At 32.8% G+C, this 18683-nt stretch overlaps 1 protein-coding gene across 1 annotated transcript in view; it reads left to right on the top strand.

Moving 5' to 3' along the window:
• Nucleotides 1-18683, top strand: part of CSMD3 (CUB and Sushi multiple domains 3) — a 1166404-nt gene that overhangs the window by 163158 nt on the left and 984563 nt on the right. The window contains exon 3 of the mRNA XM_077847015.1: nt 7539-7651. Within this exon, the coding sequence (XP_077703141.1) occupies nt 7539-7651 (113 nt within the window). The remainder of the gene's footprint in view (nt 1-7538; nt 7652-18683) is intronic.

The raw sequence follows: 18683 nt of genomic DNA, 5'->3' as shown, positions 1-18683 counted from the left end.
GAGAGAGAGAGAGAGAGAGAGAGAGGTACAGACTCAGGCAGAGGGAGAAGCAGGCTCCATGCAGGGATCCCGATGCAGGACTCGATCCCGGGTTTCCAGCATCAGGCCCTGGACTGAAGGCAGCGCTAAACCGCTGAGCCAGCCACCCCAGGAATTTCTTTTTTTTTATTTTTTATTTTTATTTAAAAATTTTTATTTATTTATTTATGATAGTCACAGAGAGAGAGAGAGAGAGAGAGAGAGAGAGAGGCAGAGACACAGGCAGAGGAAGAAGCAGGCTCCATGCACCAGGAGCCCGACGTGGGATTCGATCCCGGGTCTCCAGGATCGCGCCCTGGGCCAAAGGCAGGCGCTAAACTGCTGCGCCACCCAGGGATCCCAGGAATTTTTTAAAATAAGAAAATAATGATATTTGCTATGTCAATTGACTGTTCTTTTCATAAGAATTTCACTATAGCATGCATTGCTGTTTGATAGCATTTACCTACAGCAGAACATGTTTCAAAACTGGAGTCAATCCTCTCATATTCCAGCATGGTTTATCAATTAATTATTTAATATTCTAAATCCTTTGTTGTCATTTCAACAGTCTTCACAGTATCCTCAGCAGGAGTAGATTCTACCTCAAGAAACCCCTTATTTGTTCATCCATAAGAAGCAACCCCTCATCCTTTAAAGTTTTATCATGAGATTATTGCACTTCAGTTTATAGTAACAGGGTCAAATAATAACATCAAAGCCCAGGATCACAGGTCACTGTGACAAATATTATTATAATGAAAAAGATTGAAATATTGTAAGAATTACAAAATGTGACACAAAGATAGTGAGCTAATGCAGTTGGAAAAACAGCATCAACAGAACTGTTCAATGCAGGATTGCCACAAACCTCCAATTGTAAAAAAAAAAAAAAAAAAATATCTAAAAAGTTAAAAAAAGCAGAGCTCAATAAAACAAGGTATACCTATAACTAATAGGATTCATAACTGAAAGAGTTTATTTTCAGATTAATAAAGTAAGGTATTATAGGCGGGAGGAAAACAAGTTCTTGGAAATCCACATATTGATAACTATCACGGAAATAAGTCTAATACATACATCCTTTCTTATTTATTGAATTGAAAAAGAAAACTAAATCTCATAATATATAACATGTCACTACCTGCTGATTATTTATAGATGACTGTAGAAAACTAGTTTTTAATAAAAAGAAAATTTAAATAGTGTAGTGTCCTAAATATTGTCTAAAAATACTGATTATTTAACATATGCAAATAGGTATAAAGTGAGTTTGCGTGTAAAATAATTGGGTGTTTATTTGCACATTAGTTCAAATATTTAATATTTTTTACTTAATCAACATGTCAAAGACAATGATAGGATAAACAGCATGTTCAACAGAAAATGGGACACAGTAAGTCATAGTTTTGGACTTGGATCTCCTATGAACTTGATCAAATTATTTAATTTCTCCCATTCTCTTGTACCTTCCAGGTGAATTGCATATTTCACCTGTACAAAGAAATTTTTCTTCTAAAGTTATAGTCAAATAAATTTTGCACTAATAGGCTTTGAATCTACTCATTTTGCAGATCAACATGGGTCTCAGTGACTTGGTGTGGTCACTAGGTTGTATAGGATTTCCAGTTTCATTTATGGAGTAAATTAGTATTTTAAACACCTTTAAAAATTTGCGTGCCAAATCCAAAAGAAAGCTATGGGTTGGTTTCATATTTCTGGGGCAACAAATTACTTAGTAGTTTAAACAGCATAAATTTGTTACTTTGCAGTCTAGGAAAATGAAGTCCATGATGGATTTAACTGGATGGAAATCAAGGTGTCGACAGGTCTGTCTTCCTTCTGGAGGCATTAGATGAGAATTTGTTCCTTGCCTTTTCTAGCTACTGGAGGCTGCTTGGCATTCTTTGGCTTAATTCCTCTGCCATCTTCACCTCCAGCAATCACATCTCTCTAACCTCTACTCTGTTATCCCCTCTCCTACTCTCTCTCTCTAACTTTCCTGTTTCTCTCTTATAAAGATCCTTTTGATTACTCTGAACCCATTCAGATAATCTAAGGTAATCAGATAATCTCCTAGTCTTAAAACATCTGTAACATTCCTTTTTTCATATAAGGTGAGATATTTAAAAATTCCAGGGACTAGAGCCTGGGTATTTTGGGAGTGCCATTACTCAAAACATAACATTAGATGTATAATTGTAATAGGCATAACGTCTTAGCAGGTTATGATGTAACTAGTTTTTCAGAATTCTTGTGTGGTGCAAAACCATTCTTCTTTTTTTCCCCTTCCTCATAGTGTTTCTTTTTTTGTGTGTGTATGAAAAACTAGTATGAACATTTAAAGTGAGAAGTATTTTATTTATATAGATTCAAATCAAGAAGTAAAGTTTTAATACCTCTAGAAACTTATATAATAACTAATTAGTTACTGAATGACCCTGCAATTCTACCACTAGATATATTCCCAGTAGAAATATGTATGTATGCTTACAAAACAAGTAAACAAAAATTTATGGCAGTATTATTTATAAAAGACCCAACTGGAAATAGAAAAATCTGCTGGCAGCAGAATGGCTAAATAAATTGAGGTATAAAATGAAATCCTATATAGTACTGAAAGTTAATTTCCATATTACTGCTGCAATAGTACAAACAATGCTGAGTCAGGAAAGCCATAGTGAAATAATTTTATTATATATAATTTCATTTATATAAAGCTTTAAAACATGCAAAATTAATTTGTTTAGCTAGAAATCAGGCAAGTGGTTATCTTTAGGGAGGAATGAGAGTAATGAATGGGAGGAAATATAAACAGACATTCAATATTTCTTGCTGTCTTTTGTTTCTTGATCTAAAATATTTAATTTGTGAAAATACAGCAGTATGTACAAATTTGACATGTTGTCATCCTCTTTATGTAAGTTTTAGTTCATTAAACATATTTGTAAATAAAAGGCCAAGATTATATAATTAAATTATAAAGGTATAATCTTTTATGTAGATAAAAGTATAGCCTTTTATGTATATAAAAGACTAGTATATTCTGGTCATAACTGACATATCTTTAAAAATAAGGATACCAAAAATTTATAGGCTAAAAGGTGTTCTAGACTAGTTCTAGTAAATTAGGTTTTAGGTTTATTACTACCAGATAAGACAAAGATTAAGATCAAATCATTAATAGACATATATTAGGGGCACCTGAGTGGCTCAATCAGTTAAGCATCTGACTCTTGATCATGATCTCATGGTTCTGAAATTGAGCCCTACATTAGGCTCTGTGCTGGGCATGGAACCTGCTTAAGATTCTCTCTTCCTCTCTCTTTCTGTACCCCCCTCAAAAGAAAAAAAAATAAAGAAAAAAAAATAAAGAAAAGAAATAGAGTAGCACTTCATAAAGAAAAATGTTTACTTCACTAGGAAATATAATTTAAACTTGTATACACTTAATAATTTAGCTCCAAATATATTTTAAAATGAACATAACTACAAGGATAAATATAAAAATCACAACGCTATTGTGAGATTTTAGCATATCTCTTTCAGTAGCTAGTAGATCAGATTTTAAAAATGTAGTCAGCACAGAGAACACCTGAACATAATTAATATATTTAACTAAAAGATATATTGTATGCTGCTCCCAGCTAATGATAAATACTCATAATAGTAGCCAGAATGATCCCAGAATAATGGTTCTTTAAAAACTTGTGAGTATATCGCATGGTAAAAATAACTATGCAAATGGAATTGAGACATATGTCATAAAAGAAGATATCTGAATTAAAAAAAAAGAAGATATCTGAATTATCAACCTGAACACAATTTAATTATATGCGCATTTAACAGTTGGGAACTCTCTTCATCTAGAGGCAGAAGAGGTAGCCTCAGAAGGATGAGGTAGAAGGAAAGACCAGAGAGATTTAAAGAATGAGAACGTGGACCGTTCTTGTTGACTCTCACGATGGAGGAATGGCAGTCTCAAACTAACAAATGCAGGAAATCCCTAAAGCCTGAGAATGACCCAAAGTCAACAGCCAGCAAGGAAACAGGACCTTAGTCCTACAGCTACATGGAATTTAATTCTGGCAACAGCCTTATACATTTGGAAGTGAAAGCAAATTCTGCTCCAGAGTTTCCAGAAGCAATGCAGCCCAGCTAACACCTTGATTTCGGCTTCATGAAACTCAAAGCAGAGAATCAGCTGAGCTACCTTCTACCAATACCTGTGTAACTATGAGACAATTAATAAAGTGTTTTAAGTTTGTGGAATTTGGATTAGCAATAGAAAAATAATACGCTTTTCTTTATAAGAAAACTAGGTGCATAACAAAAAAATTACAATATCAGACCCATAAAGCAAATCTCAAGAATTTCAAAGGATTAAATTCATACAGAAAATGATATCTAATTGCAATTCAAATTAGTACCAATATATTGGTAAGAAGATAGAAGTAAATCAACTCATAGGTTTATAATTTAAGAGATATACTTCTAATCATGAGCCAAATAGCTCATGTATTTATGTGGTGAAAAGAGGAATATTTAAAGCTTTAAATGCTTATAAAACCTAGAGGAACTACCAGATAAGTACACACAAGTGAGCTTTTCCAAGAATGTTGATGAAAACAGAAATTTTATTTTATTTTATTTATTTATTTATTTTTTTGAAAACAGAATTTTTTTTTTTAATTTTTATTTATTTATGATAGTCACATAGAGAGAGAGAGAGAGAGGCAGAGACACAGGCAGAGGGAGAAGCAGGCTCCATGCACCAGGAGCCTGACGTGGGATTCGATCCCGGGTCTCCAGGATCGCGCCCTGGGCCAAAGGCAGGCGCCAAACCGCTGCGCCACCCAGGGATCCCGAAAACAGAAATTTTAAACAACAGTAGAATAATGAATTTAGTGTGGTATATTTATGGCAATAGATTCCTATACAGCAGTGGTTCCCAAATGTTTTCCATGAATCCTTGAAGGTCCTGAGACATTTTTAGGGAGTTCAGAAGATCAAAACTGTTTCCATAATGATACTGAGACATTAGTCACACCTTTTTGACTGTGTTGACATTTGACCCCATGATACAAAAGTAATGATGGGTGAAAATGCTGATGCATTAAAAATCACAATTACTGACCTCAAACTGTAAAAATAGTCATTACGCATTGTATTCTTTACTGCCACACACTTTTAGTGTGAAAAAAAGTCCATTGTACTTAAGAATAGTCCTGTTGAAGCTATAGTTATTTCATTAGATGTCTACCTTGTAAAGCCCCTCTTTTAAATGACCTGTGTAACAAAATGAAAAGTATGCAAACAAAACAAAACAATCTTTTCTATGCTTACCAAAATATGATGGTTGTTCAAGCAAAAACAGTTGTATGATTGAGTTGTCAGCTCAACTGGCCACTTTTTCATCAAACATTCTTTTTACTAAAGTGACTGACATAAAAATATAGTCACATTTGGGTATTTGGTATATATTTTTTTCAACACAGGCACACACACACACACACACACACACACAGAACATGAATTGTTACTTCAAGGGAAAATGACAGGAAATATTGTCTATGATGAAATCTGAATTTACAAGTAAAAAATTAGAATTTTGTAAAACTTTAATCCATTACTGTAAGTTTTAAAGCTTCTGCAAGTTTAAATATTTTTCTAATGAGATTAGTAGCAATAAAAATAAATGTGATTTTTTGATACTTTATAATAAAGTGTATGAACATTTGGAAGATCTAACTCAGTGAACCAATATATTCCAAATTACTGATACATGTTAAAAAATGCATGGTAAAAAGAACCCATTATAAGAACAAGGGGAAGTAATGAATTTTAATGCTACAGAGTATAAAAACTACATGATATGGTTTGAATTCAACATTGCAACTAACTTGTAAAGTTTTGTGTAGTATCAAAGAAGAGTACTTATCTGCAAAAGCTTTTAGAATTCTCTTCCCTTTTCCAACTACATATGTAAGTAAGGCGAGAGTTCTTTATACCCATCAACCAAAATAACATATTGCAAAATATTGAATAAAGAAGTATATATAAGAATCCAACTGATTTCTGCTAATAGGCCAGATATTAAAAAGATTTCCAAAAACAGAATACAATACATTCTAGTCATTTTTTGGAAAAGAAAATTATTTTGAATTAAAATATGATTTATGCAACCTGCAATATGCTTATCTGGTTATTCTTAAAGTGATAAATACACATGTAAAATTTTTCTGTTTTAATTTAAATGGGGTAAATGTTGATAAATCTAGCCCACAAAATCTTTTTGTGGTTCTTAATTTTTAGAGTATAAATACACCTGAGACAAATAAGAATTATTGCTATCTGGCAATGAAATATATGGTAATTTCAATGTAGATTAATCCTATATGTACAATGTTGGGCAAAAATAGAAAGTATATAAAAATAGTCTTAATTCCACTGCATAAAATTATTAATTCTTATTCTCATATTGATGAGAAAAATGAGAAAATAAATAACATAAAAGGCAATTCATAGAAAAATTAAAAATTATATATTTTCATTAGTTTTAGGAAAATTATACCTTGTGTGCATTTTTTAAATTTAAATTTCTCTTTTCTGGTTTAGACAAAGTATCAATTGTAAATTAATATATGATCCATCTTGTAACTATACTTACTAAGTTATTAGCATAAAAAGTAATAAATTATGGCTAAAATATCAGAAAATATTTGTTTTATATAAATATGCAATATAGGGACACCTGGTTGGCTCAGTAATTAAGTTTCTGCCTTCCCCTCAGGTCATGATCCTGGATCACAAGACTGGAGCCCAGCAACTGGTTTCCTGTTCAACCAGGAGTTGGCTTCTTCCTCTGCCCCTCACCCTAGACCTGGGCTCTTTCTCTATCTCTCATTTTTTCTCTTTCAATAAATAAATAGAATATTTAAAAATTGCAGTATAACCAAAACGTAATCTACAACTATTAAATTTAATAGAACTTATGAAAGTTTGGAATCTGATAAAACAAAATCTCTTATCCTTTGTAGACTTTTCAGTTTCAAGATTTCATATTTAGATCAGATCTCTTCCTTTAATATTAAATTTCAATAAATACTTCCTACTGCATATATATATTCTAAACTATCAGGAAAACAATTTGGCAAAAATATCTTCTGAATATTCAGTTGTTAAAATCAAGAGCAAAAGATAACTAAAAACACATACTCTGCAATTCATTTCCCAAAGTTTAAATCAGTATTTTCACAGAGATGATATATGTAATAGATATGATAGTTATGCATATTAATATATGTAAATCACCATATATTTATATATGCCTACAGTAATTGTTTTTGATGAGTGACTTTCAATCAATGTTATAAATTCATTTATAAATCCTAATGCACATATATACACATCTACTTATACAAAGTTTGGGGATTTGATAAAATGACTTTTAATTCTCTTTCAAATTTGTTAGGTAAAATGTCTATAACACTAACAATTAATTCCATATATGTTTTTAGGTTAACAGGATTCCATCTGCCACCGCCAGTGACAAGTACCAAATCTGTGTTCTCACTACGTTTGACCAGTGATTTTGCAGTTAGCGCTCATGGGTTTAAAGTATATTATGAAGGTAAGTGATGGAAATATAAAAAGACCGGTGTCCAGTCTAATAGAGTCAAACCAAAATTTTCTATGGTGGAAATGGAAGAAGAATCACTGGGAAAATGCAGTTCAACCTGCTATCTCAAATCCTTTTCTAAGAGTCACCCTCTTAATTATTAATAGATAACAAAATGCTAGAATTAGTGGGCTTTAATGTTTCATTGCAGTGTACCTGAATAGAGGAATATCTTTCTCTTAAGTCTTCTTAGGAGATAAGACCATGAAACCATTATGGGATTAGACTTAACAAACGTGAACAAAATGCAAGTAGCAGGAAAGTAGGTCTAATTCAAGATTTAGACATCACAGACCTCACCCTATGTTCCTCTGTGCTTTGCCTCTCTGCTAGAAAATAAACTGGTACTCTGTTTTCTGTGCTAGTCAAGAGGAAAGGTCTATTAAGAGACAAGAGTTCACATCTTCCATTCTAAGCCAGTCTTTCTAGTCCCACCGATCCATAATCCCTAAAACTACAGAGAAGGAAACTAAGAAACTCTTGAAATTAAAACTTTTATCTGGAAGTCGGAACTAACTAATTTGGCATCAAAATCTGGTCTGAACTAATTAGAGGCCACTAATAACCTTTATTTATCCCACATAGTGTGGATACTTATGTTTTGTTATACAAATATTGTTTGATAATTTAGTTTACCACAGGCTCTGCTGATGGTGTTAAAAATGTACAGAATCTGCCTGTATTCCTTTTTTAAAATGTGAAAAATTCTGCTGGTAAAAATACTCTATTCCTGAAGGTTTCAGATGGAGGTTGTGGACTTGTAATTTTTCCTCTATGTGATTTAACAATAAAGTTGCATCTCATTTAGGGAAGAACCCCTCTCTACCTATAGGAGTAGCATATCAGATTTCAACTCACTTCTCCACGACCATATTACTAGAATGCATCACACCAGATCTAAAACCTTATAACAATACACACAGATACAGGTACAGATACAGTCACAAGGGTGGTTACATTCTAAAGCACATGATAATTCAAAATAATATAAGTTTAAAGACCACACTGGAAAGCATATGTAAGGTAGAATTGCTTTAGTATAAAGGTTAACAGTTTGCATGTGGAGAAAGTTTTAAAGCAAACATTTCATCTTAGTGCTATCTTTCTCACCAGAAAAAAAAAATCCTCTAACAAGCAATTGAGTAAAAATATTTTATCTTTTTTATATTCTAAATAATGACACATCATAGCAGTTTTTAGCACTATATTCTATCTACTATATATTTCTGAACTATCTTGCTACATTGTAAAATTTGTTTTCCTCCATTGTGCTAGTAATAATCATTATTTTTCTAAGGTGCTTTCACAATAGTTGAGTATTTTTATCTTGGCAACTTAATTCATAGTTCAAAACACTAAAAACACAAAGGTTTAATTTTAAGTGTAATTTTGGCAATATGGAAGGAGTTAGTAATACAATAATTTTCTATTAAAAGCTCCTTAATAGAAAACCTGTACTCTGTTCATCAAAGCATGAATATATTTTAGGTTAGTTTATTCTTTCAATAAGTACTAAGTATGCTGAAAATGCAGTAACTTGGAAGATGAGTTAGGATGTTGCCATGTTTTCTGTTTTGACTGTCAAGTTTCATGAAATATACTCAAAAATATTTTCAAAGCTCTCCATTCTTTCTACACATACAACATTAAATTTCTGCCTTTTCTCTTCTGCAAAAATGGCTTCATATATCTCCATGACATTTAAACGTATGTTTTGGAGGTCCTGACTTAAAATATAAGGTATTAGGCATCCACATAGCATTGAAGGATTGGTATTCATGTTACAGAACATCTTCAAGCATTGATTTGTGGTGGTACCCTCTACTGTGTGTTTTCTATTGCTACTGTAAGAAATGAACACAAATTTTGCTCTTAAGACATAAATATATTAACTCACAGTTCTGGAACTGAGAAGCCCTGGTGGTCTCTGCCAGTTTCTCTGTTCAGGGTCTCACAAGGCTGAAATAAAAATGTCAGCTGGTTGGGCTCATATCTGATGGCTCTGGGGAGTTACTAGTACCATAGCCCCTGAAAGCCTCTCTCTTCCCTGAACTTGGGCCCTATGTCTGAGAGCCAGCAAGTGGTACACTGCATCCTTCTCATACTCAAAATTTCTCTGAAATCTTCTGACTTCCCCATCTGAAGTCATTTCTCTACTGCCTTCTTCCACCACACATCTCTTTTTTCTTTAAGATTTTATTTATTTATTTATTTATTTATTTATTTATTTATTTATTTATTTATTATTTAATATCTGTTTATTCACTCATTCATTCATTCATTCATTCATTAATGGGAGACAGAGAAATAGGCAGAGACAGAGGCAGAGGGACAAGCAGGCTCCTCACAAGGAGCCCGATATAGGACTCAACGCTGTGATCCTGGAACCACGTCCTGAGCTGAAGACAGACACTCATCTAGCCACCCAGGCATCCCTCATCTCCGACTTTAAGTAGAGAAATTTCTTGTTTTTAAGAGCCTGTTGATTAAATTGGGCCCACCTGGGTAAGCATGTCTAATCTCCCTCTGTAAAATTCCTTATGCTTAATCATATTTACAAGGTTTTTTTTTGCCATGTCCCATGACATATTCACTGGTTCCAGAGATATTTGGTGGTGGGGGTGGGGGAAGACGGTCAATGATACTGTCAAGGCTAGCTGGTGTATAGCAGTTCCCTCTTAACCACAGGAGATGTGTTCCAGGCTCCACAGAGGATGCCTGTAATTGTGGATAGTACCAAACACTATATATACTTATTTCCTCTTTACATATATACCTTTGTTAAAGTTTAGTTTAAATTAAGTATAGTGGGGTGCCTGGATGGCACAGCTGGTTAAGCATCTGACTCTTGATTTCAGCTCAGTAACAATCTCAGGTAGTGAGATTGATCCTGGCTTCTGAAGGGCTCTGAGCTCAATGGTAGTCTACCTGAGGATTCTCTCTCCTTCTCCCTCTGCCCCTTTCTCCTTCTCACACACTCTCTCTCTAAAGAAAAGTAAATAAATCTTACAAAAAATTAGGCATAGTAAGACATTAGCAACAATAATAAAATGAATCGTTATAATAATATATTGTAACAAAAGTTTTGTGAATGTGGTCTTTCTCTTGCTCTCTCTCAAAATATTCTGTACTTACGCTGCTTGTGATGATGTGAGATGATAAAATGCCTATGTAAGGAGATGAAGTGAGGTGAATGATGCAGGCACTTTGATGTAGAGTTAGCCTGATGATTCGTCAGAAGTAGAATATTCACGAGAGACAGAGAGAGAGAGAGAGAGAGAGAGAGAGAGAGAGAGAGAGGGACAAAGGCAGAGGGAGAAGCAGGCTCCTCACAGGGAGTCTGATGCAGGACCATACACCCTGAACCAAAGGCAGACAAGTAACCACTGAGCCGCCCAGGTGTCACAGAAGTAGAATTAGGACCAGAGTTGACTCCAGGTAACTGAAGCAGAGGAAAGCAAAACTGCAGGTAAGGCTAGACTATTGTATTGTGAAGTCTGGAAAATTTAGTTTGAAATTTCAAAGCTCATTCTCCACATCCCTACATTTTGGATCCAATTAGCTCAAACCACAACTCCAGATTCTATTTTGTCTATGATAAAATTCATCTACTAATCTGGACATCTCCTCTAAATTTATACCTGCATGATTTTTTTTTCCCAGATGATTCTAATATCTGAATCTCATTTATTTTCATTCCATTTCCTCTATATAATCATTTAATAGTGATTTTTTTAAAAAAATTGAAGTATAGTTGATACACATTGTTAGTTTCAGGTGTACAACATAGCGATCCAACAAGTCTATAGGTTGTGCTATATTCATCACAGGCATAGCTACCATCTGTCACCATGCAACCCCTATTACAATACCACTGACTATGTCCCTTTTGCTGTACCTATCATCTTAATTTTTTAAAGTGTCCTAAGATCTTGTCCTTATGTATTAGAATTTATGAGATCTCTATTTATTAGTAATATTTGTGCATCTATCTGTGTTTCTCAATTTGCCAACACTGGACCACATGTATCAGAATCCTATGGAGAATTTGTTAAAATGTAAAATATAGAATTCTTGGCCCCAGTTATATATTCTGAATTAGACTTTGGAGTGGAGTCCTAGAATATGCATTGCAATCACAATTGTAAATCCAATATAGAAAAAAATAATTAATAAATGTAAGTCAGTCTTTGATCTTCACAGAATTCCATTCTTATAAACTTCTATTGCCCTGCTTCAGCCCATTTACTTTAAAACTGTGGAGGATGTGTTTCATAAATAATGATCAAGTTTAAGAGCTCTTAATCATTTACTGGAAATACTTTTCTTTTAATCTCCTTAAAGTCAAAGCTGTGAGTTGTTAAATTTCTGTGGAAAATGTTCCCATTAATATCTAGCTGTATTTATCTTTATCTTTGCTCATTACTGTCTACCACATACCTCAATATCTGGTCACTATTTCCCGAGGTTTGATTTTTTGCAGAATTTTGGTTTCATTTTTTAAAATCTTAATAAAAACAAATGACTAAAATACTGTTCTTTGAAACAGTAAATTCAAGAAACACTAATGTATACTAGGTTGAATCGTCTATTAACCATTTTTTAAAATGTGATAGAGATAAATCTGGTAAGATCTGCGTTCTATGGAGCACATAGTGAGAAATGCACATAGGTCTTTCCTAAATCTGCCAAACAGAATTTGAAATGTAGTCCAGTTTCTGCTAAAAGTTTTTCATATAATAGAATTCTTTTACATTTTACTTAAAGATGCATAATCAGTTTTTATAGGTAAAAGAGCATATAATTATATGACATGGAATGTTTGACTACTTTGGAATCATTTATTGTGGAAACAAAGTAATATAATGAAAATATATAGTGGATTATGCACATACTAAATATTATTATATATATTATAGCAAGTGGTTACTCTAATGTCTGTAAGAATCCCAATGAATAACTTCAGCATGTATCAGTGAACCAATTCAATGATTAGAAACAGATTTAAAAATTATAGTCTTGAAAACTCACTTCAAACACAAGGTAGTTCTTATGCTTTAATGATTATTGATGTGTATGGCTAAGTAATTTAGGAATTATAGGATTAAAACTTTTACCTTTAGAAAATATACTGTTAAATCATTTTCACATTTTAATTCAAAAACAAAAATTTGGCTAATAGCACTACTGTCACGAGGTAACATTCACTGAGTGATCTTTTCCTGCCAATCACAGTGCTAAATATTTCACATGGATTTTCCCAACCTAGAAAATTATATGAAAAAATGTAATGAGCAAGAATTTAACAAAAAATTAACATTAATGTACAAATATGTTTAAGTGCCCTATAAATATAAACCATGTATATTTTGAAGACCTATTTTATATCTAACTATAAACTATAGTTCCATTTACAGTTGAATGAATAGGATCATAGAGTTCAGTATAAAAGAGTATTGTAAAAATAAAAATTACTGAGAACCCTGTGTGGTAAGACAATATGAAACATAAAAGCTGAAATGTATTTTTACATATACTGTGTCTCACCTACATATTCTTTGTCTTTTTTAAATACTTGACATAGAAATGAATTTTATAGTACTTACTATTATTCTATTTAGCTGTCACGCATATTTATTAAAAGTTTGTTTTTGAGAACATCAAATGAATTTAGTGATTTTTAATTTTAGGGGTTATTTTAAATTCCTAAGCTTTAAAAATTTAACCTGCAGTACCATGAAATTTAATGAACAGCTTACAATTTAGGATCAAGTTAATTATCCTTCTGGCAAGACAGTTGAATGGTAGCAAGAGAAATTTATGTAATAAAATTAAATATATTAAACAGTTTGCTAGCAATAAAGTTAAGTTAGGTTCATAAAAGAAGTTAATGGGTCATTACCTTAAATACTTTTAAGAATAAATGAAAGATATTATATTAAAAAAACACAGATGTCATACATGTAAAGACAATTTTTCCTCTTGCTCAAATTCAAATCTTTTGCCTTTGAGGTTTCATAGAGTCAGCCTACTTAGGTATAGAAATATCCTAATCCCAAAGTGATCTTCTAGCCAAGTCAGTATTGTCTTTTCCCCCTTTTAAACAGTTTGGAGTGTTCAAAATCCCAACCCAGAGAATGACACAAATCAGTCTTCTCCATAAATATCATTTTCAGAATGGATTTGAATGACTCAGTGGTATAAGTATGTGGGTGGGTATAAACAAGAATGTATTAATTTTTGAGTTGTTTTATGTCTACTATTCAGGAAGATATAGATCACTTTCACTGTACTCACAACAGAACTTCAACAGTACTGTCAATTCATGAATACTTTCAGACATTTAAATATTTCTCATTTCTGCACAGTGTAGCATATGCAACTCCATAGTCAGATAGCTACCCAGTTTTATTTCTCTCCTATTACCTTAATTCATGAAATAATCACATTAATGTGTATTAAATTTCTACATATACTATGCTATTTAAACTATTCTATCAGGGATCCCTGGGTGGCGCAGTGGTATAGCGCCTGCCTTTGGCCCAGGGCGCGATCCTGGAGACCCGGGATCGAATCCCACGTCCGAGCTCCCGGTGCATGGAGCCTGCTTCTCCCTCTGCCTATGTCTCTGCCTCTCTCTCTCTCTGTGTGACTATCATAAATAAATAAAAATTAAACTATTCTATCATATATCTCTGTCTTTTCTGTCCTGAACTCCCTGTACAAAACTCATTGGCCCATTCATTTCTTACTCTTCCAAATTTTGTACAGGCCTTAATCCTTTACAGAAAGTCATTTATGGAATCCAGGATTGAGTCCAAAATGCTCAATGATCTTTTGCTCTGTGCTCAGATATGTACACACCTTGTAACAATAGGTATCTTACTGTTTCATGTGTTTTTGTTCACATAGGCTATGAGCATCCTTAGGGTTTTGAATCTGTTTTACTTGTTTTGCAAACATGGCACATGGAAAGCACTTAATACATGCTTGTTGAACTCAACTGATATATAGATATCTAATAATTTCATCAGTTATGAGGCAAGATTTAATACATCTCCCACTTTCCAAGAATTAAAATTCCAATGTCTTAAAAGACAGATACAGGTTATGTTTAACCACTTAGAACGTGTGATAGCCATTGATATTTACCTTAAACAAATAAGTTTTAAGTGAAATTTGGGGCCTTTTATTTGAGAATAGCCATAAATGAGATGTAAAATTATTTTCCTTTTGTGCATATTTTTTGCTTAAAAATCTTTATTTACTTGAAGTAGTTTCTTTATGAAGCATTTTTAAAAATATAAAATTGCTCATATGGCATAAAATCAAGCTGAAAATGAAAAATTGCTAAAACCAGTGATATATGACCTATTTAATCTTTGTGACTCATGTGGAAAAAATAGGATAATGTTGAAATTTGTATTTTATTCTACAGAAATAGAATTATTAAACTTAGTACGTAATCTCATTTCACATTGAATTTCCTTCTTTTATATATATTGCTAAACGTGTTGTTTCTGTCAATTGCTATAATTTATCACTTTGATATGTGTGTTACAATGGAATTTGAGACAGTGATAATTTAAGATTCTAGTTATAAGTCAAAGATTTCTTTGTATGTTTTATACATTCAAAGACCATACATTGTGATAAATTGTTATAATTAATAGCTTACAAGAAAATATGCTAATAAGCTTGGTTAAGAAATTAGTTTATCTTGATTCCTCCTACTAAAAAGTAGTAAGTTAGAAAAATATAATTTGATGTTTATTATTTGACTATGAGAATGATGAAATATCACAGAAAATTAAATATGAAATGAGTTCTTACTTATAAAAATAGTTGTGCCCTTTGATAGGTATCATCTAATATCACAAAAAAGAAAACGTATATAAAATAAAATGCAAATATGTAATAAGAATAATAAACAGCATCAATCATTTTAAGGGGTATGCATACTGTATAAGATAAGATTATATTTCTGCATAGAGAAATAATTGCTATAAAACCTCATTTTCATTACTTGTTACACAACTCTCAGTTTTAAGATGGATTTTTGATTTTTCCCATACCACACAAGAAAATATAGTTTACAAAATGTATTCAATATTCTAATAAAATTATATAATCTTTCTTTTTTTAAGATTTTGTTACTTATTCATGAGAGACACAGAGATAGGTAGAGACACAGGCGGAGGAAGAAGCAGCCTCCCTGTGGGGAGCCCGATGTGGCACTTGATCCCAGGACCCGGGATCATGATCTGAGCCAAAGGCAGATGCTCAAACACTGAGCCACCCAGGTGTCTCAATAAACTTGAAATTATATATTGACATAACATTGCTATAATAGTGAATACATAATATTAATATACAGTCAATATTAAACATGTATTATATATCTATATATCCATTTACATTATAATGCTTGATCATGACATATAAACTCTGAATTTCCATCTTCTCCACAGGGACACTGTATCCTGATATTTGTTTTGTCTTTCTTAGAAAGTAGTTCAAATAAGAAAGTGGAAGTGACAGTTTATTCAAGTGTTATTTGGGCTCAAAAAATTATGCAGTGCCATCCTGATCTAAGTTTTCCTAGAATCAAAGAGCTAATGGAATAATAATCCATTGTTTATTTGAACCAAAGAAATAAATGATAATTTTTACATATCCGCACAGACACACAGTTCTCTTTCACTGACAAAGGTCAAAACTCTGATAGAGGCTAAGAGAAGTAATTCACTCAAGAGTTGCAACTCGGGGCTAAACACATCAGTGCTAGACAGAACTGGAGCATGAGTAGGCAGTCATTCCCATTGACTTGAAGAGACAGCACAATGGAAGAATGCCAAGTCTTGTGCAGAAACTAATTAGATAATACTCATTTTATCAATACAATCCTTTAAGCAAGTGCTTAAACAAAATTTCAAAAGAACTTTATGGATAATTATAAGGACCTCAGAGCAAAGAAAAATGTTTTTGTACAGATATGGTGGCTAAAAAAAATGATGCATAGAACTGAAGGTAGCAGTATGTGTTAAACTGTAGCACAGTGTTGTTTTGGTCATTTTGATAATATAATATTTTCTTTGGGTAACAAAGGAGTAATAGAAACTATTGACCCATCTATAAAAAGTTAATAGTTCAAAATCTATATATTGTCAAGAAGTGTGAAGGTTCTGAGATTTTGCCCAACTCAAAAGTTAACAAGTCAGCCTGGCACAGTTTCTTGGATGCTGACAGAAGACACAAAACTTCAAGTCAGGGACAAGGACTTCATTACCTTTAACAATATAAATAGCCAGGTATCAGCAATTACTCAGGTTCCCAGAGCCTCAATTCTCACCGGACAATGAGAAGAGGGCCAGATGATGCCCCATACACAGTGGGGTGAGCTATAGGAGATGAACTCCGCCCTTACGAAACTGGGTTGTTTTACGGTAGATAGAGCATAAGGCCCTTTGCTCTGGAGGGGCATGATTATTCTCATATTGCTGCTGAACAATCAGTACATCTGCTTACAAGACATGGAAAACTTCAGAAGCATAAGGGAAACTGTTTCCCAGTACGTGTGTATCACGTGTTCTATCACTGCAGTAGCTGGATTCCGCGAATCTTAGATCAACTTCAATCACCTCTTAAAATGCCAGATACATTTTTAAAAGATATTTTATTTACTTATGAGAAACACACAGAGAGAGGCAGAGACATAGGCCAAGGGAGAAGCAGGCTCCCTGCGGGGAGCCCGATGGGGGACTTGATCCTGGGACTCCAGGATCACAACCTGAGACAAAGGCAGATGCTCAGCCACTGAGCCACCCAGGTGTCCCCCCTAAAATGCCAAATAAAAGATATTTTTAAGAATCATTTTATAGGGCGCCTGGGTAGTTCTGTTGGTTAAGCCTTTAGCTCAGGTCATGATCCCAGCATCCTGGCATCAAGCTGCATTGGGCTCCCTACTCAGCAGGGAGTCTGTGTCTTCCTTTCCCTCTACCCTTTCCTATGCTTGTGTTCCCTTTCTATTTCTATTTCAATTAAATAAATAAAATCTTTTTTAAAAAAGAATTATTTTATAAAGATACTTCAAAAGGGTAGATGCTATCTAAAAACTCCAAATGTGTTTTTCTCATATTTAGTATTATTTTAGAAAGCATTTAATAAGCATTTAATTAATAGTCTATGTATACTTTCAGAAAATTTGGAAATATCATCTGAAACTAATGAGTAGTATTTCTTTCCTTTTCTTCCCTATCTTTTATACTTAAGGATATTTGCTGAATTATCTTTCTATAGTATAAGTTATACCTATTTAATCATAATTTCTTTAGGATTTATCTGTCTATATTTATTTGTATAATCAGTCTTTCATTTGTCTTTTTGTACTTTTGTTTGCTTGTTTTATGTCAGAGCAGTAGGAGTTTATATGATGAATTGATTTGATTTCCTAACACAGGTACTACAACATAAATTTCAGATGACTGTGAGTAATTAAATTTTAAAAATGAAAATGTAAAGTCCATGAAGAATTACAGCAGGATATTGTCAGCTCATGGGACAGGAAAGCTTTCTAACTAACAAAAGCTAAAAGGAAAATATGTCACTAAGGAAAAGATTGATAGATTACACTAAATAAAATGTGAAAGCTGCTGAATATAATAGGAAATTTTAGAAGTCATCCTTATATTAAAAGGCAAATGGAAATGGGGATTTAAAATTCACAATATATATATTTTATATACCGTGTATATAAAAAACACATCTCTGATATAAAATTTGTAAAGGTTATAAATTAAAAATTTGACAAAAAGCTAAAAATTTTGACAGCCTGTGAATAAAAGACTAATATAAATTTATCATTAACATTAATCTTATGCTTAGAAATAATTTTGGCTTGTGGATAGGGAAAGATAGCAAAAAAATTTCTTGACCTTATTAGCCATGAAGAAATAGGAAATAAAGTCAAGGCAATGAAACACAA

The sequence above is a fragment of the Canis aureus genome, chromosome 14 (genome assembly GCF_053574225.1).
Source record: "Canis aureus isolate CA01 chromosome 14, VMU_Caureus_v.1.0, whole genome shotgun sequence".
In the NCBI taxonomy this organism is placed as follows: Eukaryota; Metazoa; Chordata; class Mammalia; order Carnivora; family Canidae; genus Canis; species Canis aureus.
This window is presented reverse-complemented; position numbering and strand designations above follow the sequence as displayed.